The following is a 25,171-nucleotide window of genomic DNA, read 5'->3' on the forward strand; positions in this document are numbered from 1 at the left end:
TAATTTTATACATATGCATATATTTATTTATATATATTCAAAAAGATATTTTGGGGGCAGCTATACAAACATTACTATATAGTAGTATTTTATTTGGCTAAATATTCCTTAGAAGAGCATTGTTGCTCTCATTAAAATACAATGCAGTGTAACAACTCCACATTAAGAAATATGATCACTGCCACAAGGTGCTCATTAATATATGACTATTATATATATTTTTTTTTTTTTTTTCAACAAACCGGCCGTATCCACATTAATTGAATATTTGGTACAGAACTAGAGAACAGAGCCAGTTCTTCAAAAAATACCACAGCAAAAATATATATTATTCCTTCTACTCTAGCACGTATTGAATGTCACAATGAATTATGGAACACTCAATGTGAGAGCTACAGACAGCTTTACCTTACAACCTATTAAGAACAAATTACTAGTTTACACAAGCTTTTATGAATAGGATACATAGTACAGAATTTAACTAGTTCCTGGACAGTATCAAATGTCTACATTCTACATCTTTTGCTAAATATTTTCTCAAATGCTAATATTAATGGATATTAAAGAACCTTTTCACTCCTGTGAGGGCATATTTAAAATTAAGTGCCTTAGCAATACATCTAACCATCTCTAAACTTCAAATGAAAATATATTTGTATATTATAAACTAAAAAGTAATAATATCCAGTATTTTCAACTCTTCTTTGTTATATATGAAAGGATCAGTTACTATAAATACACACATTCACTGACAAACTTCTGTCATGTGTAGGTCATCAGGAAATTAAAGTAATACATGAAGATTAAAAAAAAAAAAAAAGTATTTTACCTAATTACAGTATATTGGAAAACACAGTAAACACAATGAAAGCTGGCCAATACACAATGATGCCTTCCATCAAGTTCAATGTAAGTTGACACATTACTTGTTGACTGGCTGGAGCAGGTCAAGCACTTGGTTAATGTCTCCCTGTTTCATTTCAAGCAAGTTGGTGAGCCATCCACCCTCATTGTTGTAGCCCATAGCCTGCATCTGCTCCAGAGCACGCTGAATGACAGGATCTGCAGAGGAAAGATCAGTTACGACTTATCTTAATTTTTTTTTCAACAAACCAGCCATATCCCACCGAGGCAGGGTGACCAAAAAAGAAAACGAAAGTTTCTTTTTAAGTTTAGTAATTTATACAGGAGAAAGGGTTATTAGCACCTTGCTAATGGCATTTTAGTTGCCTCTTATGACACCCATGGCTTATGGAGGAAGAATTCTGTTCCACTTCCCCATGGAGGTAAGTGGAAATAAACAAGAATAGCTAGTAAGAAAGGAGAAAACCCAGAGGGGTGTGTACATATATGCTTGTACATGCATGTGTAGTGTGACCTAAGGGTAAGTAGAAGTAGCAAGATGTACCTGAAATCTTGCATGTTTATGAGACAGAAAAAAAAAAAAAAGATACCAGCAATCCTACCATCATGTAAAACAATTACAGGCTTCTGTTTCACATTCACTTGGCAGGATGGTAGTACCTTCCTGGGCAGTTGCTGTCTACCAGCCTACTACCTAGGATCTTAAAAATATACTCTGATAATTTTTTTCCTCGAGTTTATTTATTTATTTATCCACATATTTTTAAGGAAGAACAATCTTGGGTGACTGTAGGAGCCCACCTCTATGAAAAGCATGTGGTAATGGGCACAGGGACAGTGTCAACAACATTTTACCCCATCAACTTTTATAATGCCACAATGAAGGAAATTAATATCAGTTACGTACTTGGATGAGTTTCAATCACTGCCAAATCTGGATAAACAACTCTCCTTTCAGTGGGGGGTGACTTGGGTTTGGTACCACCCTGGGATTCTGAATTGGCATCCTGATTAACCAGTGTCCAGTCCTCTATGTCTGAAGAATGCTCTCCTTCCATTTGATCTCCAGCATTTTGGCTTGGTCCTGCTTCAGGGCTGCTTACTTCCATTATTTCTGCCCCACCATCATTACCTCCTTGGGGCCTTGGACTATCGGTCTGTACTTCCATATTTGCACTAGTTTCCGATGCCAAAGACTTTTCAGGTGACTCTGGTTCCTTTGGAGGACTTGGAGGGAACAAAACTGTTGGAGTCTTACGATTCTCTACATCATCCTTGCTTAGACTGCAGCGCTGGCGAATTCCATTGTGCTCTACAGACACTTCGACATCAATGCCTGTTAAAAAAAAAAAAACAGGTTTAAACAAATATATTATTTATAAATTTTGGTATTTTTAATAAAACCCAAGTCATACACTGGCATCTCTTTAAAAATAAAAATCAGCCCTAATGTATTATTACTTAATGATAAACTTTTAGGCACCAATTAACTAGTGTCAGTGTAAGACCTAAATTTAAATGAAGAAACAATCAGCTTTAAAAATGTTATATTTTTACACCAGTACTAGGGCATGCAAAACAAGGGAAAAGTAAAATAGCTGAATATATTATCCTCAGAACAAGGAGAAACTGACACCAAAGCTAAGATAATGAAACTTTCCATTTAAAGAAGTGGAAGGTAACTTTCATATGATTAATATGAAGTATCAATATCCCAACTATTTTCTTATCCACTGTAGAGTCTGTTGTCACTCAAATGTGCAGTTCATTTCACCTTTTACCAGAGCTGAAGAAATTTTTTCTGATATCCCTGTATGAGTGGAATTACTAATCTAAGCTTGAGTGGCGACTTCCAGCTTTTGGCTTTGACTCTTGTAAATGACCGATTTGCTTTGTGTTGGCTTAAATTGTATCACTGTCGAATTCATTCTTACTTATTCATCACTTGCATGTTAAAAAAGTGTTCGTGTACATCCTCTATGGCTTCTCTGAGTGTGTAGTGTCAATGTCCTCTTATTCTAGTTACTTTTTGGGTAAAAGGCTATCTTGGACTGAACTTGATTGATTCCCATTTCCAGAGTGCTGCATGACCCCTATGGGTTTAATGCTTCCCCTAAATATAATACTCTTATCCATTATACCTATGCCCCAAAGCATTTTATATGTTGTGACTGCATATGTGCATAGATGTATTGTATGTACATCTGCAAGCTTGTATTTATGTAGACAAACTTGCATTAAATTATATAGAAGCACTAAACTCATAGGGGTTTAGAACCATTAATGGGAAAACGTATCTCCTTGCTTCTTTAGAAATTTTTTTTTTAACAGACTAAGACCATCTAACTTACTGTATATAGCAAGATAAAGAATCCCCATGCTCCCAGGAAAGGTAATTAGCATAAACCAAAGAAAAAAGAATTTGAATATTTACCAATAGGATCCAACATTGCTGCAACAGTCTCGCCAACATTCCTCAGGTACTCTTCACCAGTAGTCTGATTAGCTTCCATGCTAACGTCTTTCTGCTGCTGACCTTCACGTCCCTTGGGCTCTTTTGATTTTTGCTGTGGGGAATCTCCACTAGAGCTTGATGATGAAGAGCTTGAAGAAGAAGAAGAACTTGAAGATGCTTTAAGACCAGGTCCCTGTTGGCCAGGGCCCTGATGACCAGTCCAAGCAGTCCAGATACCACGCATTACATTGGCAACATGTTCTGAGGCCATTTGTGAAGCAAACTCGTGTGCATGATGTGCAGCTTCTTGTGCCATCTTCTGAGCATCTTCAGCTATTTTCTGAGCATCTTCTGCCATCTGCTGGGGACTACATTCTCCAGCCATGAAAGGGCAGGTGTTGTTTGCCCAGGGAAATTCAGTATGTGTGTTGCTATTTTGGTTTCCCTGTTCCTGACTTTGCTGGTGCTGTTGTTGCTGCTGTTGTTGTTGTTGCTGGTGCTGCTGATGTTGTTGCTGGTGCTGTTGATGTTGCTGCTGGTGCTGCTGATGATGTTGCTGCTGATGTTGGTACTGTTGCCCAAAACCAGAAAACATTGACTGTCCTTGTTCACATCCTCCTCCACTTTTACCACCCCAATTTCTGCCCCACCATCCTCCCCATCCTCCACGTCCCCTTCCTGCACATCCTCGTCTATGGGCATGGCGAAAACCAGGGCCACCCCAGGAGGTCCACCCAGCAGCACCAGCACCTGTACCAGGACCTGTGCCAGTACCAGATGTTGCACTTGAGCTAAAGCAAGTTGATCCATTGTTACCTTGTACACCAAAGTGTGAAGTGAAATTTCCAGGTGAATCTTCAGATTCCCTCCAGAAGAACCAAGGAGATCCCTGAAGCAATGAAAGAGTACAATAATAAACAAAAGACAAAAAGGAATCATAGTTAAAGCCATAACTCTGATACCCCTACCCTATACACATCTACCTTTGTACAAAGACTGACATTTCTCACCTTCACATGTGGTTTAGACATGCGCATCATCTTGTGCTCCTTATGCAGGCCCTTCACTTCACAGGCACCACACAGATCAAAATCTTCACAGCTGACACAGCGGTATCTGAATCCACGGATGGGTCCCTCACATCCATCACACACCACCCCTTCATGAAGGACTCCTTCCTGATTACCTGAACAAAAAAAAAAAAAAAAACACTGTTGTCTCCAAAAGCTGCACTTCTTCAATGTTGAAGTAAACATGAATGGGTGGAAGGTGTTAGGACAGAGGTCTGTTAAAAATATATATGCAATCTATATTTCAGTGCTTATACTCTAATGTTGTGTTTACCCTATTTGCTAAAAAAAAAAAAAAAAAAAAAAAAAAAAAAAAAAAAAAAAAAAAAAAAAAAAAAAAAAGGATGGCAGACATTGCTGACAAATGTGGTAAAAACCAAACTTGGTTCAGAGCAAATCATTATAGACTATTGCACTTTGGGTGCAAGTTTTTTTTTTTTCCAACAAGTCAGCTGTCTCCCACCGAGGCAGGGTGACCCAAAACAGAAAGAAAATCCCCAAAAAGAAAATGTTTTCATCATCATTCAACACTTTCACCACACTCACACATTATCACTGTTTTTGCAGAGGTGCTCAGAATACAACAGTTTAGAAGCATATACGTATAAAGATACACAACATATCCCTCCAAACTGCCAATAACTTTGGGTGCAAGTTAGGGCTTAATAAAACTCTACCCAGAGTGAAATATAGCACAGAATGAAGGTCTGTTCTCTACTGTCTATCATAATAATAACTGATAAACATTTCTAGGAAAGATGTTATTATCTTGATGTTTTATTATAATATTCAAACAAAAGCACTAAACCTGTATGAAAATGGGCTGAATGTTATTCAGGTTTAATCTGACGAGGGAAAAAGAAGCTTCAACTCCTTGGATCAGGAGTACTCTGCCCTTCCCCTGCAGGCTATTGTAATGTAATAACTGTCAGATAAACACAAAACAAGACTAGTTCTGTACTGTATAAACTACTTAGCCAAGTACAATATTTTGACTTATATGTGACAGAACACAGCAAGTCTATGTATGTGATGTGTACGCACATACTGTACAGCTTCTCCTCACTTAGCGATGTACTCGTTTACTGACACCTCGGACTTATGATGGGCTCTCTGACCAGCATTTATACCTAAATAATGTATATTAGAGCTAATTTCCTCAATTCTGTTTATTACAATATACAGTATACTGCTGTATAAACATTTAATAATATACCAGAAATATTATAAATGGTGCAAAGGTGACATTAAAACAATATCAACGATAGATGACAAATCCACTACCATTACCGTATGCTCCTTGCTTAGCGACGAATTCGTTTACCGATGGGGTCTTAGGTCCTTATCTCTGTCATTAAGTGAGGAGAGGGAGTATATAATATACCTGAATTCTTAGGCCCCACATCAGGCCTGGTCCCAACTGTCACGTTGAGCCGCAGCAGTTGGAGATTCTGCTTGCTCAGGGTGTCAGCAAGAGCCTCCATCAGTTCATCATCTGATGAGATTACAATCATGTCACCTTCAGCATCTGAAAATCAACAACAAAATTAGTATGCGTGTGCACAATTACATGTATATTTTAGTGAAGGTAGCAATTCATGCACATGCACCCAAGCTTGTTTTCTTTGTATATGAATGCCATATCTGCTAACAGTTTCAGGAGTCATTGCCCCATGTGACTTGGTCTTGAAAGAGGCCTCTTAAAGTAAAAAAGTAGAATATTTACAGGAAAAAGATTAAGAAACAATAATTCCCTCTCCACTTGAAGTTTTGTCATCTAAAAATGAAAATTTTTCAAGCATGCTGTAAATTTTTTTTTTCAACAAGTCGGCCGTCTCCCACCGAGGCAGGGTGACCCAAAAAGAAAGAAAATCCCCAAAAAGAAAATACTTTCATCATAATTCAACACTTTCACCTCACTCACACATAATCACTGGTTTTGCAGAGGTGCTCAGAACACAATTTTGATATATAGTACAAATTAGCATGAAATCCTATGAATAAATTTGTATTTTACCATGAAAAAGAATAGGTCACAGAATTAGATTTACAACATTTAGTATAAAAAATATATAAATAAAACATAATACACAAGTGAACATTATTATTATAATCAAGGGGAAAGCGCTAAACCTGGAGGATTATACAGCACTTAGGGGGGGGGCATGTGGAAGGCATTCAGGCTTAATTCAGGGAACTGGAGCACAGATCCAATTCCCTAAATCAAGAGCCCCTCACCAACATCAAGGAACCTTCCTTGAGGGGACACAAGTGAACACGTATCCTCCAGATTAAATACTGCACATAGCAAATCTTTCTTACCTTTCCAAGTAATGGTTAAATCCTTGTTTCCAAGGGCAAATACGGAAGAGACTTTTTCTTTCAAGCAGCGATAGTTTGTGGCTAAGTTCTCAGGAAGGGCGAACCTTCGCACTTCTTGTCGACCTCCACCAACATCCAGGTAGACCTTGACACTTAAGCTTCTTTCTTCAGACATGATGAATGTACTCAAAGCCTAAAATCTGAAATTCATTACAGTGTTAGATTTACAGTTTGTATTATATAGGTAATTCATTACAGTGTTAGATTTACAGTTTGTATTATACAGGTAATGTGATTACCTTAATGAATGGTAATTAAAAGCTACAGGATTCAAAACTTAAATGTATTAATTTTGATATATCCTTTAAATATTGTTTATAAGTTAGCTTATATAGAAGATATTTCAATAAAAAAAATACCTATATTCCATAAAAAAAAAAATACTAGAGCTCCAAAATGAAACATTTTAATTATTATCAAAATTTTCATTATAAATCTTTCTGAAAGATATTACTTGAAAAATACAAAAGAATTTCCTCTTTTTAATAATCTGTTCAATAAATAATTAGTAAATCTGGAACAATATACAAATAATTGAGACTTAGCAGAGGGAAAATAATGACAAAGTTCTGATCTGAAAAAAAGTGTAATTATCATATATTAATGTAAATTATGATGTATTGTGTACTTGTAGAAATAATTATTATTATTTTTATTATTAATAATCCTAGTCAGTGACGTATTGTCTAACTTATAATAATAACAGTCAAAACTTACCAATATTAAGCCAGACGAGTGTTTCAGGACGATGGAAAGTTATCCAGCAGACAGAAGACAAAATATATGGAGACTAAAACTACAAAAATATAAAAAATTGATATTTGGTGACTTAAGACAAGGCAAAACCTCCAGGTCACTTCTGCTTCACTATATGTGTCTCCCTCAGCTCCTCCTGGTATATATACTCACCAGTGACTAGTGAAATAATGCGTCCGTCTCGAGTGGAAGTAGCAGAGGGTTCTGGAGGCTTCCAGAAGCAGAAAATAATGTTGTAATGTTGAACGTGATGATGAAGCGTCACTCCTCTGACTCCTCAACTCAGGGCTGCCAACCACCATTACTCAACACAATTATTATCTCTAATATTCTCTATTTAAAGCCCAAGAAGCGTTTAATAAACGATAGTGCATCATTTATTCATAGCTAAAATTATATTTTATTTCCCTTGCGTCATATGCCAGCTTTTATATCACAATAAATACAAAAATATTAAGGGGTGTGATGACGTCATCACGATCAGCTGAGCTGCTCTCTTGTTTACAAACACTGAACAATATTATTGATTTTAATATCTGAAGGGTTATTACACTAATATAAAACAGTTATTTTACACACTCTCAATACTTAAATATTTATAAGACCTTAGATATACAAATCCAGCAAATAACAATGATAATTACGTATTTTAAAAGTATTTGTGTTGAGCGGCCACGACACGTCGTTGACCTGTATTATCGTGAAAGTTATTATTAATTATTACGCAACATCTCACCTATTATATATAACAGTCTATAAATAATATATACAGCAATATTACTGGTTAAACACTAATTCCCATAAAATAAAAATACATTACTGTATTTCCTGTCTGTTGAACACAAAGAACTTAACTCAATATATATATATATATATATATATATATATATATATATATATATATATATATATATATATATATATATATATATATATATATATATATATATATATATATATATATATATATATATATATATATATATATATATATATATATATATGACTCACATTTATTTTTATGATCACTAACACCAATAATGTCAATTTTTCTTTTTTTTTTTATTTTGCCAGAAAATATAAATATATCTTTAGAAAAGGACTTACTCCTAATGGTTATAATCGTAGTCATGATTTTGAAAGGGGTTGACTCGTAATAATAATAATAATAATAATAATAATAATAATAATAATAATAATAATAATAATAATAATAATAACAATAATAATAATAATTTTATTTCTGCAAGGTATATAGACCATAGCTGATATTAATGATGTATTACTATATAGAAAGTCCCTTACTGTGTAGTGCTTTTCCTGCAAATTAGGTCAATTTTGACCCAGGATGTGACCCACATCAGTCCACTAACACCCAGGATGTGACCCACACCAGTCCACTAACACCCAGGATGTGACCCACACCAGTCCACTAACACCCAGGATGTGACCCACACCAGTCCACTAACACCCAGGATGTGACCCACACCAGTCCACTAACACCCAGGATGTGACCCACACCAGTTCACTAACACCCAGGATGTGACCCACACCAGTCCACTAACACCCACGATGTGACCCACACCAGTCCACTAACACCCAGGATGCGACCCACACCAGTCCACTAACACCCAGGATGTGACCCACACCAGTCCACTAACACCCAGGATGAGTCCCACACCAGTCCACTAACACCCAGGATGTGACCCACACCAGTCCACTAACACCCAGGATGTGACCCACACCAGTCCACTAACACCCAGGATGCGACCCACACCAGTCCACTAACACCCAGGATGCGACCCACACCAGTCCACTAACACCCAGGATGTGACCCACACCAGTCCACTAACACCCAGGATGCGACCCACACCAGTCCACTAACACCCAGGATGTGACCCACACCAGTCCACTAACACCCAGGATGCGACCCACACCAGTCCACTAACACCCAGGATGTGACCCACACCAGTCCACTAACACCCAGGATGCGACCCACACCAGTCCACTAACACCCATGTACCTATTTTATTACAAGATGAACATGGACAGCTCTCAAATAATGCTTTCAGATGAGTTGATGTAGGTAACAGCTCTTAGCTGTGTAAAAGAGAGAGAGAGAGAGAGAGAGAGAGAGAGAGAGAGAGAGAGAGAGAGAGAGAGAGAGAGAGAGAGAGAGAGAGAGAGAGAGAGAGAGACTGACAGACAGAGAGATAGAGATAGAGAGATAGAGATAGAGATAGAGACAGAGAGAGATAGATAGATAGATAGATAGATAGAGAGAGAGAGAGAGAGAGAGAGAGAGAGAGAGAGAGAGAGACAGACAGACAGACAGACAGAGACAGACAGAGATAGAGAGAGAGAGAGAGAGAGAGAGAGAGAGAGAGAGAGAGAGAGACTGACAGACAGACAGACAGACAGAGAGATAGAGAGATAGAGAGAGAGACAGAGAGAGAGAGAGAGTCAGTGAGGGTAAAGATGGCGGCTGTCACCAGGATCTTAACTGTCACGTACCACATTTCCACAGATGATGCAATCAGTCCCTTGATGCTGGCAAAGAGCTCGTGATCCAGGGAACTGGAGCTGCCTTCCTCTCCTCAACTTGGTAATCTCCCAGGGAGCCACTTCACCCCTACGGGTGTACCGCTTCCCCATAAATACACCAAAAATTAACAATGTTAAATAAATCGTCATTATCAAGCCATTAATAATATTTAAAACAAATTATAGACAAGAAAATTTACATCATTATGTATTATTAAAGATTTAAAAACGGACTTACAAAATGTGGGTCCGTGATACTGTACGTCAGTGGTAGTGTACGTCCGTGGTGGTGTATGTCCGTGGTAATGTCCGTGGTAGTGTAAGTCCGTGGTAGTGTATGTCCGTGATAGTGTATGTCCGTGGTAGTGTAAGTCCGTGGTAGTGTATGTCCGTGGTAGTGTATGTCCGTGGTAGTGTAAGTCCGTGGTAGTGTATGTCCGTGGTAGTGTATGTCCGTGGTAGTGTAAGTCCGTGGTAGTGTATGTCCGTGGTAGTGTATGTCCGTGGTAGTGTAAGTCCGTGGTAGTGTATGTCCGTGGTGGTGTATGTCCGTGGTAGTGTATGTCCGTGGTAGTGTAAGTCCGTGGTAGTTTAAGTCAGTGGTGGTGTATGTCCGTGGTAGTGTATGTCCCTGGTAGTGTAAGTCCGTGGTAGTGTATGTCCGTGGTAGTGTATGTCCGTGGTAGTGTAAGTCCGTGGTAGTGTATGTCCGTGGTAGTGTATGTCCGTGGTAGTGTAAGTCCGTGGTAGTGTATGTCCGTGGTAGTGTATGTCCGTGGTAGTGTAAGTCCGTGGTAGTGTATGTCCGTGGTAGTGTATGTCCGTGGTGGTGTATGTCCGTGGTAGTGTATGTCCGTGGTATTGTAAGTCCGTGGTAGTTTAAGTCAGTGGTGGTGTATGTCCGTGGTAGTGTATGTCCCTGGTAGTGTAAGTCCGTGGTAGTGTAAGTCCGTGGCAGTGTATGTCCGTGGTAGTGTACGTCCGTGGTAGTGTCCGTCCGTGGTATTGTACGTCCGTGGTATTGTACGTTCGTGGTAGTGTACGTCCGTGGTAGTGTCCGTCCGTGGTATTGTACGTCCGTGGTATTGTACGTCCGTGGTAGTGTACGTCCGTGGTATTGTACGTCCGTGGTAGTGTACGTCCGTGGTATTGTACGTCCGTGGTATTGTAGGTCAGTGGTAGTATACGTCCGTGGTATTATACGTCCGTGGTATTGTACGTCCGTGGTATTGTACGTCCGTGGTAGTGTATGTCCGTGGTATTGTACGTGAGTGGTATTGTAGGTAAGTGGTAGTGTACGTCCGTGGTATTGTACGTTCATGGTATTGTACGTGAATGGTATTGTAGGTCAGTGGTAGTGTACGTCCGTGGTATTGTACGTTCGTGGTATTGTACGTGAGTGGTATTGTAGGTCAGTGGTATTGTACGTCCGTGGTATTGCACGTGAGTGGTATTGTAAGTCAGTGGAAGTGTACGTCCGTGGTATTGTACGTCCGTGGTATTGTGGGTCCGTGGTAGTGTACGTCCGTGGTATTGTACGTTCGTGGTATTGTACGTGAGTGGTATTGTAGGTCTGTGGTAGTGTACGTCCGTGGTATTGTACATCAGTGGTATTGTACGTGAGTGGTATTGTAGGTCCGTGGTAGTGTACGTCCATGGTATTGTGCGTCCGTGGTAGTGTACGTCCGTGGTATTGTACGTCCGTGGTAGTGTACGTCCATGGTATTGTGCGTCCGTGGTAGTGTACGTCCGTGGTATTGTGCGTCCGTGGTAATGTACGTCCGTGGTATTGTGCGTCCGTGGTAGTGCAGCATGGAAAGTGCTCTCAAGACTGCTCTGAAAGCTTTCAACATCAACCACACCATGTGGGAGCTGATAGCTCAGGACAGGAATGACTGGCGAGCAGTTGTCCAGAAAGGGGCAACATCCTGCGAGGCAAGCAGAATCTCACTATGTAAAGTAAAAGGACACAAGTGCAACTAATGTGACATTTATTGTGGCAACGTTTCGCTCTCCAGGAGCTTTATCAAGCCATTACAAACAATACATGGACACAGAGGGTATATAAAGGCTCAGAGTGAGGTGAATACTAGTGAGGTACCATTTCGATGTTCACTAGTGGTAGTAGTAGTAGTAGTAGTAGTAGTAGTAGTAGTAGTGGTAGTGACAAAAGTAATACAATATGGTAGAGCAATTAATTCGTACATTTGTCACTACTACTACTACTACTACCACTAGTGAACATCGAAATGGTACCTCACTAGTATTCACCTCACTCTGAGCCTTTATATACCCTCTGTGTCCATGTATTGTTTGTAATGGCTTGATAAAGCTCCTGGAGAGCGAAACGTTGTCACAATAAATGTCACATTAGTTGCACTTGTGTCCTTTTACTTTACATATTGTCGGTAATTCTACCAACTTTATTAGAATCTCACTAGCTGAGCAGCGCAGGCAGGCGAGGAAGACCAGAGCCATCAGACCCCTCGATGCCGCCACCCTTCCCTGTCCACACTGCCAGAGAACGTTTCGTGCGCGGATTGGCCTGACAAGTAATCTGCGTACCCACAAACTTCGACCCCAGGATGACTAGATGGTCTTCGTCGAATCGACGGACAAAATCTCTCTCTCTCTCACGTCCGTGGTATTGTACGTCCGTGGTATAATAAGAGGTACTGTAGGTCAGTGCCTCAGTTGTATTGTACTGTGATATTGTCAGTGTTGGCATCTTGGTGGTCACTGTTTTAAGACGGACATCAAGGGACTTCCACTTGACGGACATCAAGGGACATCCAATTGACGGACATCAAGGGACCTCCACTTGACGGACATCAAGGGACCTCCACTTGACGGACATCAAGGGACCTCCAATTGACGGACATCAAGGGACCTTCACTTGACGGACATCAAGGGACCTGGTAAAGTAACCAAGGCTACTTTACCAGGTTGAAATAATTATAATCATCGGAAGGTAATCAGGGTTGATTCGATGAAGGAGTAACTCCAGGTCCTTGGACGAAGAGCTCTTCCTCTCATCAAGGGACCTTTCTTTTCTCTGTGGGCAGGCGGGTGATAACAGAAAGGCTTTACCTATGTGACATGACAAGATATCTTATTAATGAAAATAATTATTATTATTATAATCAAGGGGAAGCGCTAAACCCGTAGGATTATACAGCGCCTGGGGGGGGGATGTGGAAGGCATTCAGGCTTAATTCGGGGAACTGGAGCACAGATCCAATTCCCTAAATCAAAAGCCCCTCACCAGCATCAAGGAACCTTCCCTGAGGGGTTAATGAAAATAAGATACCAGATATACTAAGCAAATTTCCTAAATTTGCTTGTAACAGATAATTGAACTATAGATATGTAGGTATAAATCCATATGTATTCCTGTTAACCATTTGGGGCCCAGTTCCTGGGCCTTTTATGTATCCATATACTTTTGCACTACCGTCCACAGGATGGATATGGTGTGCACAATAAACTAGCCACTCCTGTGGCAAAATCTAATCTAAATCTCATGAAATCGTAACAACACGATTGCAAAGCAACTCACCAGCCGCGAGTTCAATCCCCACCAGTACCGTGGTTTATGGAGATCTTAGGTAAATGTCAACAGTCAGCAGAATTATCCTTGCATCATCACGAAGGTTAATACAGAAAACTCAATAATTTTAGGAAATTTAATTTTTTTGCAATAGTATAATGTTATCAAAATCCTAGCAATTTCTCAACTTTCTCTAGATATTAGTTATTATATTTATTAGAGTGTTAAACCAACAATATATAATTAGGTTTGTTGCAAGGTAGAAGAGTGCAGCTCAAACTTCTTGAATCAAGAGCCTATCATTAGCATCAAAGAACCAGTTGTGAAGGCATTTATAGATCTTATTACCTCTTGTAATTTGCATATCCAACATAACACTGGGAATATATTTGTAAAAATATTCCACAGTCATATCCTGTCACTTTAAGATCAAATTTGTTCGGAGTTTTAACCCCGGAGTGTTAGCACCTACAATAACCCAAGAAAGTCAGTGTACTATCTTAGACTGTCTGTCTTATTTCCATTGGGGTCCTCAATCTTGTTTCCCAGGATGCCACCCACACCAGTCGACTAACTGGCGTGGGTGGAAACACTGGGCATGTTTCCTTACACCCGTTGTACCATTGTTCACCTAGCAAGCAAGTAGGTACCTGGGTGTTAGTGGACTGGTGTGGGTCGCATCCTGGAGGACAAGATTGAAGACCACAATGGTAATAAGACAGACAGTCCTTGATGATGCACAGACTTTCTTGGGTTTCCTGAGTGGCTAACCCTCAGGGGTTAAAAATCTGAACAAAATCTTATCTTAATGTGGGTAATAGTGTATTTACAATATAGTAACCTTTACAGTCACATGCAACAACCGTTCCTCTTTTTTCTTTTCTAAAGTTTCCTTGATAGCCTCCGCCAGGTCAATATCTGATATTATTGTAATCTCATCTCCTTCAGAATCTGCAAATAAAAAGGGAAATCATCATACATATTCACCTATATTTAAAGTTCTTCCTCCAAACAATACCAGGTTATCGTATAATGAGGAAAATGGTATACAATACTGACAAGTGGATAAGATAGTACCAGGGGGAGAGAGCACAACTTTGTAGTAGCCACAGTCAGTGGCCAGGCTTCAAACACCTTTTATTGTACAGCAATAAAGGAATGGAACAGACTACCCGCACATGTTAAAGCCAGTCATAGCATGAACCAGTTCAAGAAGAGTGCCAAAAGGTGTCTGATGAATGTAGCTACAGAAAGGGAGGGGAATGATTTTCTATTTTTTAGCTAACATACGTGTAAATTTTACCTTATTCCTAGTAATGACCCTCGTATTGTAGATAGTCTTAATGACCCTCGTGTAGTAGATAGTCTTTTTATATGATAATAAGATGTTCTCTTCATTGTAGAATAATAAGAAAATATTATAACCTTTATATTATAATAATAAGGTAAAAGGACCCCAATGGAAATAAGTCACTGTCTGATTTTTTTGGGTTATCCCAGGTTCTCTACACATATGCTGCTATGTATGATAATTCTATGTAACTGTATTTGTGTATACCTGAATAAACTTACTTACTTACTTCCACTGGGGAATCCCGCCTACCAGTGACTTTGCCCTCGTCTGCTGCCCGTCCCTCTCCTTGACGCCTGTATAACCACCAGTCTTCTTGTCTTTGCTCCAGATTCTCCTCCACCACGATGCTGTGAACACTAACTCCAAGGCCGAGGGACTGATTACCTCATCTTTTGTATATAGTTCTACTGTCTTCCTATTATGTCCTAGAATCTGTATTGATAAAGCCACTGGATGGCGAAACGTCTACAATAAAGATATCCAGATGTTGCACATGTGTCTTAACTTTCATATTGTCGGTATTTTATACCTTTCTTGCACAACTGTTTGTAACAGCTTGACAAAGCTCCTGAAGAGCGAAACGTTGCCACAATAAAATGTTACATTTGTTGCACTTGTGTCCTTTTTCCTTTATATATTGTCGGTAATTCTACCAACATTATTACAAGATCTACATTGGTAGGTAAGACACAGAAGCAACAGTTAGGCAACTTTATTCCGAAACGTTTCGCCTACACAGTAGGCTTCTTCAGTCGAATACAGAAAGTAGGCAGGAACAGTAGAGATGTGAAGACGATGTAATCAGTCCATCACCCTTGACTTCAAGGGTGATGGACTGATTACATCATCTTCACATCTCTACTGTTCCTGCCTAATTTCTGTATTCAACTGAAGAAGCCTACTGTGTAGGCGAAACGTTTCGCAATAAAGTTGCCTAACTGTTGCTTCTGTGTCTTACCTACCAACCTGTCGGTATTGTATACCATTTTGATGTTCAAGATCTACATTATTTACTCTCTATGTGGCATGGTTATTTTCCTGTTCAACATTTAGAACTTTGCATTTATTTATATTAAACTGCATCTGCCACTTCTCCGAACATTGCATCAGTCTATTCAGATCTTCGTGGAGTGCTCTAGTGTCCTCATTAGAATGAATTGGACGGCCTATTTTGGTGTCATCAGCAAATTTGCTTATGTAGCTATTTATTCCCTCATCTATGTCGTTTATGTAGATTGTGAACAACAACGGGCCCAACACTGACCCCTGAGGAACACCGCTTGTGACGTGCCCCCATTCTGATTTCTCCCCATTTATGCAAACTCTCTGCTGCCTGTTTGTCAACCATGCCTCTACCCAGGAAAAAATTTCTCCTCCTATTCCTTGTGCCTTAAGTTTCCTCAATAGTCTCTGATGTGGAACTCTATCGAAAGCCTTCCTGAAGTCCATATACATAATATCGTATTCATAATACAATATTATGCATTGCATATTTACAATAGTGGGTTGCATTGCAACCCACTATTGTAAATACAAAATCTCAATGTATAATTTGCAAAGACATAAAATAAATAAATAAATAAATACCATGATCTACCTCCTCAAATACCTTAGTGAAGAAAGTTAGTAAATTCCTAAGACAGGAACACCCCTTTGTAAAACCATGCTGAGATTTATTAATCAATTTATGCTTTTCAAGATAGGTACGAACTGCTTCGGCAATTACTGATTCCATAAATTTTCCCACTATGGAGGTAAGGCTTATTGGTCTATAGTTCAAAGCTAAGGTCTTGTCACCTGCCTTGTAAATAGGTATTACATGGGTGAACATGGACAACCGGTGTAGGGAAACACGTCCAATGTTATCACCTCTTTGCTGGGAATTGAACCTGGACCCTCACAGTGTGAAGCGAGAGCTTTGCCTCAGGTCATGGGGCACCGTTGTCACCAAAGATCTCAACCCTCAATACTGCAAATGGAACCGTAAAATACACCTTGTCGAAGACTTCGACAATTATACACAATTCACATACCTACCAAAAGAAGTGTTTAAAAATTTAAAGAATGGGTCATGTCAAATAAGGTAGTACATATACTGAACTGCGCCTTCCTGCGGTCCCAACCTTGGCCATCAAGCGCTCATCTGCTGGGTTGAGAGACACGTAAATTCTCTCGTCTTCTAATAACGTTCATTTTTCCACTATAATCTACCTTGTCAATAATTACTATCACATTTGCTTTGTCTGTTTCGTAAGGTAAAGTCCAGGACCTTTCCTTAATTCACGGTATAACTTAACAAATCATAAAGGACAATTGTGTTGCAGAGGTCTAAACAAAGTTCAGGCCTCTGTAATACAATTCACTGTCAAGTGTCTTTGATACTTCATCATATACATGACCAAATATATACATATACATGACCAAATATATACATATACATGACCAAATATATACATATACATGACCAAATATATACATATACATGACCAAATATATGCATATATGTAAGGTACAACTCTGAAAATAAAATATTTTTCAGTTTCCATCTCTCCTGAGCCAACATCAATTATACTAGTGAGGACGCCCACATAGCCAAGTATACTAGTGAGGACGTCCACATAGCCAAGTATACTAGTGAGGACGTCCACATAGCCAATAATACTAGTGAGGACGTCCACATAGCCAATAATACTAGTGAGGACGTCCACATAGCCAAGTATACTAGTGAGGACGTCCACATAGCCAAGTATACTAGAGAGAACGTCCACATAGCCAAGTATACTAGAGAGGACGTCCACATAGCCAAGTACACTAGTGAGGACGTCCACATAGCCAAATATACTAGTGAGGACGTCCACATAGCCAAGTATACTAGTGAGGACGCCCACATAGCCAAGTATACTTGTGAGGACGTCCACATAGCAAAGTATACTAGTGAGGACGTCCACATAGCCAAGTATACTAGTGAGGACGTCCACATAGCCAATAATACTAGTGAGGACGTCCACATAGCCAAGTATACTAGTGAGGACGTCCACATAGCCAAGTATACTAGAGAGAACGTCCACATAGCCAAGTATACTAGAGAGGACGTCCACATAGCCAAGTACACTAGTGAGGACGTCCACATAGCCAAATATACTAGTGAGGACGTCCACATAGCCAAGTATACTAGTGAGGACGCCCACATAGCCAAGTATACTTGTGAGGACGTCCACATAGCAAAGTATACTAATGAGGACGTCCACATAGCCAAGTATACTAGTGAGGACGTCCACATAGCCAAGTATACTAGTGAGGACGTCCACATAGCCAAGTATACTAGTGAGGACGCCCACATAGCCAAGTATACTTGTGAGGACGTCCACATAGCAAAGTATACTAATGAGGACGTCCACATAGCCAAGTATACTAGTGAGGACGCCCACATAGCCAAGTATACTAGTGAGGACGCACACATAGCCAAGTATACTAGTGAGGACGTTCACATAGCCAAGTATACTAGTGAGGACGTCCACATAGTCAAGTATACTAGTGAGGACGTCCACAAAGCCAAGTACACTAGTGAGGACGTCCACATAGCCAAATATACTAGTGAGGACGTCCACATAGCCAAGTATACTAGTGAGGACGCCCACATAGCCAAGTATACTTGTGAGGACGTCCACATAGCCAAGTATACTAGTGAGGACGTCCACATAGCCAAGTATACTAGTGAAGACGTCCACATAGCCAAGTATACTAGTGAGGACGTCCACATAGCCAAGTATACTAGTGAGGACGTCCACATAGCCAAGTATACTAGTGAGGACGTCCACATAGCCAAGTATACTAGTGAGAACGTCCACATAGCCAAGTATACTAGTGAGGACGTCCACATAGCCAAGTATACTAGTGAGGACGTCCACATAGCCAAGTATACTAGTGAGGACGTCCACATAGCCAAGTATACTAGTGAGGACGTCCACATAGCCAAGTATACTAGTGAGGACGTCCATATAGCCACGTATACTAGTGAGGACGTCCACATAGCCAAGTATACGTGAGGACGTCCACATAGCCAAGTATACTAGTGAGGACGTCCACACAGCCAAGTATATTAGTGAGGACGCCCACATAGCCAAGTATACTAGTGAGGACGTCCACTTAACCAAGTAGTGAGGCCAAGACAGAGGGAGACAAGGTAAGGTCAAGACAGAGGGAGACAAGGTAAGGTCAAGACAGAGGGAGACAAGGTAAGGTCAAGACAGAGGGAGACAAGGTAAGGTCAAGACAGAGGGAGACAAAGTAAGGTCAAGACAGGGAGGGACAAGGTAAGGTCAAGACAGAGGGAGACAAGGTAAGGTCAAGACAGAAGGAGACAAGGTAAGGTCAAGACAGAGGGAGACAAGGTAAGGTCAAGACAGAGGGAGACAAGATAAGATCAAGACAGAGGGAGACAAGGTAAGGTCAAGACAGAGGGAGACAAGGTAAGGTCAAGACAGAGGGAGACAAGGTAAGGTCAAGACAGAGGGAGACAAGGTAAGGTCAAGACAGAGGGAGACAAGGTAAGGTCAAGACAGAGGGAGACAAGGTAATGTCAAGACAGAGGGAGACAAGGTAAGGTCAAGACAGAGGGAGACAAAGTAAGGTCAAGACAGGGAGGGACAAGGTAAGGTCAAGACAGAGGGAGACAAGGTAAGGTCAAGACAGAGGGAGACAAGGTAAGGTCAAGACAGAGGGAGACAAGGTAAGGTCAAGACAGAGGGAGACAAGGTAAGGTCAAGACAGAGGGAGACAAGATAAGGACAAGACAGAGGGAGACAAGGTAAGGTCAAGACAGAGGGAGACAAGGTAAGGTCAAGACAGAGGGAGACAAGGTAAGGTCAAGACAGAGGGAGACAAGGTAAGGTCAAGACAGAGGGAGACAAGGTAAGGTCAAGACAGAGGGAGACAAGGTAAGGACAAGACAGAGGGAGACAAGGTAAGGTTAAGACAGGGAGGAACAAGGTAAGGTCAAGACAGGGAGGAACAAGGTAAGGTCAAGACAGGGAGGAACAAGGTAAGGTCAAGACAGGGAGGAACAAGGTAAGGTCAAGACAGGGAGGAACAAGGTAAGGTCAAGACAGGGTGGAACAAGGTCAAGACAGGGAGGAACAAAGTAAGGTCAAGACAGGGAGGAACAAGGTAAGGTCAAGACAGGGAGGAACAAGGTAAGGTCAAGACAGGGAGGAACAAGGTAAGGTCAAGACAGGGAGGAACAAGGTAAGGTCAAGACAGGGAGGAACAAGGTAAGGTCAAGACAGGGAGGAACAAGGTAAGGTCAAGACAGGGAGGAACAAGGTAAGGTCAAGACAGGGAGGAACAAGGTAAGGTCAAGACAGGGAGGAACAAGGTAAGATCAAGACAGGAAGGAACAAGGTAAGGTCAAGACAGGGAGGAACAAGGTAAGGTCAAGACAGGGAGGAACAAGGTAAGATCAAGACAGGGAGGAACAAGGTAACATCAAGACAGGGAGGAACAAGGTAAGGTCAAGACAGGGAGGAACAAGGTAAGGTCAAGACAGGGAGGAACAAGGTAAGGTCAAGACAGGGAGGAACAAGGTAAGGTCAAGACAGGGAGGAACAAGGTAAGGTCAAGACAGGGAGGAACAAGGTAAGATCAAGACAGGGAGGAACAAGGTAAGGTCAAGACAGGGAGGAACAAGGTAAGATCAAGACAGGGAGGAACAAGGTAAGGTCAAGACAGGGAGGAACAAGGTAAGATCAAGACAGGGAGGAACAAGGTAAGGTCAAGACAGGGAGGAACAAGGTAAGGTCAAGACAGGGAGGAACAAGGTAAGGTCAAGACAGGGAGGAACAAGGTAAGGTCAAGACAGGGAGGAACAAGGTAAGATCAAGACAGGGAGGAACAAGGTAAGGTCAAGACAGGGAGGAACAAGGTAAGGTCAAGACAGGGAGGAACAAGGTAAGGTCAAGACAGGGAGGAACAAGGTAAGGTCAAGACAGGGAGGAACAAGGTAAGGTCAAGACAGGGAGGAACAAGGTAAGATCAAGACAGGGAGGAACAAGGTAAGGTCAAGACAGGGAGGAACAAGGTAAGGTCAAGACAGGGAGGAACAAGGTAAGATCAAGACAGGGAGGAACAAGGTAAGGTCAAGACAGGGAGGAACAAGGTAAGGTCAAGACAGGGTGGAACAAGGTAAGGTCAAGACAGGGAGGAACAAGGTAAGGTCAAGACAGAGAGGAACAAGGTAAGGTCAAGACAGGGAGGAACAAGGTAAGATCAAGGCAGGGAGGAACAAGGTAAGGTCAAGACAGGGTGGAACAAGGTAAGGTCAAGACAGGGAGGAACAAGGTAAGGTCAAGACAGGGAGGAACAAGGTAAGGTCAAGACAGGGAGGAACAAGGTGAGATCAAGACAGGGAGGAACAAGGTAAGATCAAGACAGGGAGGAACAAGGTAAGGTCAAGACAGGGAGGAACAAGGTAAGGTCAAGACAGGGTGGAACAAGGTAAGATCAAGACAGGGAGGAACAAGGTAAGGTCAAGACAGGGAGGAACAAGGTAAGGTCAAGACAGGGAGGAACAAGGTAAGGTCAAGACAGGGAGGAACAAGGTAAGGTCAAGACAGGGAGGAACAAGGTAAGGTCAAGACAGGGAGGAACAAGGTAAGGTCAAGACAGGGAGGAACAAGGTAAGGTCAAGACAGGGAGGAACAAGGTAAGGTCAAGACAGGGAGGAACAAGGTAAGATCAAGACAGGGAGGAACAAGGTAAGGTCAAGACAGGGAGGAACAAGGTAAGGTCAAGACAGGGTGGAACAAGGTAAGGTCAAGACAGGGAGGAACAAGGTAAGGGGAACAAGGTAAGGTCAAGACAGGGAGGAACAAGGTAAGGTCAAGACAGGGAGGAATCAAGACAGGGTGGAACAAGGTAAGGTCAAGACAGGGAGGAACAAGGTAAGGTCAAGACAGGGAGGAACAAGGTAAGGTCAAGACAGGGAGGAACAAGGTAAGGTCAAGACAGGGAGGAACAAGGTAAGGTCAAGACAGGGAGGAACAAGGTAAGGTCAAGACAGGGAGGAACAAGGTTAGATCAGAGACTAACTTAAGTAACTTCTACTAAATATCGTCTTGTTTCAAAAAGGATCTTGCATATATTACCAAATATTACCTAAGTATACAAATTAACATAAGCTTATGTGATTTAGAAATCATTTTGTTAAATATGGAAGAGCAAAAATATATCTCAAATAATATACTGTAATTTTTACTATACATAAAGAAATTCCAAGATGATAGATGGAATATTAATTACAATCTATATTTGCTATAAATTAGCTATGCAAATTTATAAATTAATATATGAATGCACATTCCCTTTACCTTTCCAAGTTATCATAAATGGATTAAAATCTGGGTCATCTGCATGGTATTTAGGATCAAATTTTTCCATAGCTTCATTATCAATTATTTTCCAAATTATTTCATATATTTCCGAATTAAAGTCGTCGAAGAGGAATGTTCCATTGTTAGGAGTGATGGTAAACTTTTTCACTTGATTTGTATTTCTCTTTTTAATCCTAATGCACGCCCTTATATTCACACTGTTATCATAAGTAAAATTCATGGCTGCTTCTTTCTTCCAAATCTGAAACCAAATTAATGAATTTATTAAGAGTTTATTTTTTTTTATGTTATGGTTCATTAGCCACTCTGTGTACAAAAAAAAATCTCAGTGTCTGCCTACCTGGAGGGTAATTCCGGGGGTCAAGGCCCCCCTCGGCCTGGTCCATGACCAGGCCTCCCCGTGGACCAGGGCCTAATCAACCAGACTGTTACTGCCGGCCGCACGTAAACCAACATACGAACCACAGCCAAGTTGGTCAGGTACTGACTTCAAGTGCCTGTCCAGTGCCTTCTTGAAGACAGTCAGGGGTCTATTGGTAATCCCCCTTATGTATGCTGGGAGGCAACTGAACAGTCTTGGGCCCCGGACACTTATTGTGTTGTCTCTCAGTGTACTCGTGGCGCCCCTGCTTTTCATCGGGGGAATGTTGCAACTCCTGCCGAGTCTTTTGCTTTCATAGGGAGTGATTTTCATTTGCAGGTTTGAGGCTAGTTCCTCTAGGATTTTCTAAGTGTATGTTATCATGTATCTTTCTCGCCTGCGTTCCAGGGAGTACAAATCAAGGGACTTCAACCGTTCCCAGTAATTTAGGTGCTTTATCATACATATACGTGGCGTGAAAGCTATCTCTATATTCTCCGGGTCTACAATTTCGCCAGCCTTGAAAGGGGCTGTTAGTATACAGCAGTATTCCAGCCCAGAGAGCAGAAGCGATTTGAAGAGAATCCTCACGGACTTGGCATTCCTAGTTTTGATGGTTCTTATTATCCATTCTATCATTTTCCTAGCAGATGTGGTAGATACATTGTTGTGATCCTTGAAAGTGAGATCCTCTGACATTATCACTCCCAGGTCCTTCACATTAGTTTTTTGCTCTATTGTGTGGTTGGAGTTTGTTTTATACTCGTATATTTTTAATGTCCTCGAGTTCTCCATAGCAGAGTAATTGAAATTTGTCTTCATTGAACTTCATATTGTTTTCTGCGGCCCATTTAAACATTTGGTTTATGCCCGCTTGGAGACTTGCAGTGTCTTTGGTGGGTGACACTCTCTTGCAGATTCGGGTGTCATCCACATAGGAAGACATAGTGCTGTGGCTTACATCTATGTCATATATGAGGATGGTAGGTAACATACATAGGCTTCTTCAGTCGAGTACAGAAAGTAGGCAGGAGCAGTCGATGTACTCGACTGAAGAAATCTACTGTGTAGGCGAAACGTTTCAGAATAAAGTTACCTAACTGTTGCCTGTGTGTGTTACCTACCAACCTGTCGGTATTGTATACCATTTTGATATTCACTCTGTCAGCACCTTCAAAGACCACAACAATGTATCTACCTCATCCACTAGGAAAGATGTGAAGACAATGTGGGCGGTAGTCACCACATACCCATCCTGTGGGCGGTAGTCACCACATACCCATCCTGTGGGCGGTAGTCAAAAGATTACAAAGGTACATAATGGGTCCAGGGACTGGACCCCAAAGTTATGATAGCTGAACTAGTTACAAAGGTAATGAACTCCAGGTAGATCTGGTCACAATCATGGTAAGTTACAGAGGTAATGAATCAGCCTCACTCCTATACATGGTTACAGTCATGAACAAATTACAAAGTAATGAACCAATGATACGTCCACACCAGGTCACAATTGTAATGAGTTATAAATACAAATATTAAGTGGATCATACACCCACACGAGCGCGCGCGCGCACACATACACACACACCCACACACACACACACATACACACACACACACACACACACACACACACACACACACACACACACACACACACACACACACCCACACACACACACACACACACACACACCCACCCACACACACACACACACACACACACACACACACACACCCACACACACACACACACACACACACCCACACACACCCACACTCACACACACACACACACACACACACACACACACACACACACACACACACACACACACACACACACACACACACACACACACACTCATTTTCATAATGGCTGACAATCTGTGGGTTGATGTACTCATTTGGAACCTCTGTAAGTTTTTTCTCGTGGTGCTCAAGTTGTTTCAAACACCATTGTTGCTTCTCCAGTACTGTTATGCGCAGCTGCATGTTGTGTACCACCCCAGCAAGACTAGCTTCATCTGGAAGTATGAAGTCCCGATCAGCTGAGTCAGGTGGCTGACTGACAGCTGACTCAGCCAGACAGGTGGTGTCAACACCACCAGCATTACTAGTGTTGATAGCAGTCGTGATCGTGCTCTGTTGATGTACTCCCAGAGTGACTCGCTCAACCACATTGTCTGAAATCAGGCATGGGTCAGTATTCAGACATGAAGTATCTGGTAGGCCTACTGCTTCATCATGGGGGTGATTGGTGAGGCGGGAGCCCTGCGGCTGGCGATGTGGGCAGCTTTCACTCTGCAGTCAGCATGAGCAGCTGTGACTCCTGGAGTCTTACAATTGATACATTGTAATGCAACGGTCTGGTTTTTCTTGATCATACCATAGCACTGGTGAGAAGGATGGGCCTTCACACACACTGCACACCAGTGTGACTTAGC

General features: G+C 41.3%; 2 protein-coding genes across 3 annotated transcripts in view; both read right to left on the reverse strand.

Annotated features, from left to right (window-relative positions):
* Positions 1–71: 71 nt before the first annotated feature.
* Positions 72–7,821, reverse strand: LOC128704309 (sequestosome-1). Of its 2 annotated transcripts, none has more exons than XM_053799454.2 (7): positions 7,681–7,821; positions 6,712–6,911; positions 5,774–5,917; positions 4,330–4,505; positions 3,299–4,208; positions 1,772–2,200; positions 72–1,062 (listed from the first exon to the last, which is right to left on the reverse strand). In XM_053799454.2, the coding sequence occupies exons 2-7, from the start codon at positions 6,884–6,886 to the stop codon at positions 923–925; spliced, it is 1,974 nt and encodes a 657-aa protein (XP_053655429.2). In that variant the 5' UTR covers positions 6,887–6,911; positions 7,681–7,821; the 3' UTR covers positions 72–922. The 2 variants fall into 2 exon arrangements, with proteins under 2 accessions (XP_053655429.2, XP_053655430.2); XM_053799455.2 differs by lacking the exon at positions 7,681–7,821 and adding an exon at positions 7,489–7,629 and having other exon boundaries at positions 791–1,062.
* A 5,988-nt stretch (positions 7,822–13,809) lies between these two features.
* Positions 13,810–25,171, reverse strand: part of l(2)37Cd (general transcription factor IIIC subunit l(2)37Cd) — a 51,992-nt gene continuing 40,630 nt past the window's right edge. Inside the window, exon 13 of the transcript XR_011394376.1 lies at positions 13,810–14,572. The gene's annotated coding sequence lies outside the window, so the exon portion shown is untranslated. The remainder of the gene's footprint in view (positions 14,573–25,171) is intronic.

The sequence above is a fragment of the Cherax quadricarinatus genome, chromosome 84 (genome assembly GCF_038502225.1).
Source record: "Cherax quadricarinatus isolate ZL_2023a chromosome 84, ASM3850222v1, whole genome shotgun sequence".
In the NCBI taxonomy this organism is placed as follows: Eukaryota; Metazoa; Arthropoda; class Malacostraca; order Decapoda; family Parastacidae; genus Cherax; species Cherax quadricarinatus.

What these genes read in the sequence shown, in the direction of transcription:
- LOC128704309 (XM_053799454.2), bottom strand. Translation starts at nt 6,886, where the DNA reads ATGTCTGAAGAAAGAAGCTTAAGTGTCAAGGTCTACCTGGATGTTGGT. An exon ending in TGTGGGGCCTAAGAATTCAG is followed by an intron (nt 4,506 to 5,773) that starts GTATATTATATA and finishes TTTTTTGTTCAG; the next exon opens with GTAATCAGGAAGGAGTCCTT. An exon ending in AGTGATTGAAACTCATCCAA is followed by an intron (nt 1,063 to 1,771) that starts GTACGTAACTGA and finishes TTTCCTCTGCAG; the next exon opens with ATCCTGTCATTCAGCGTGCT.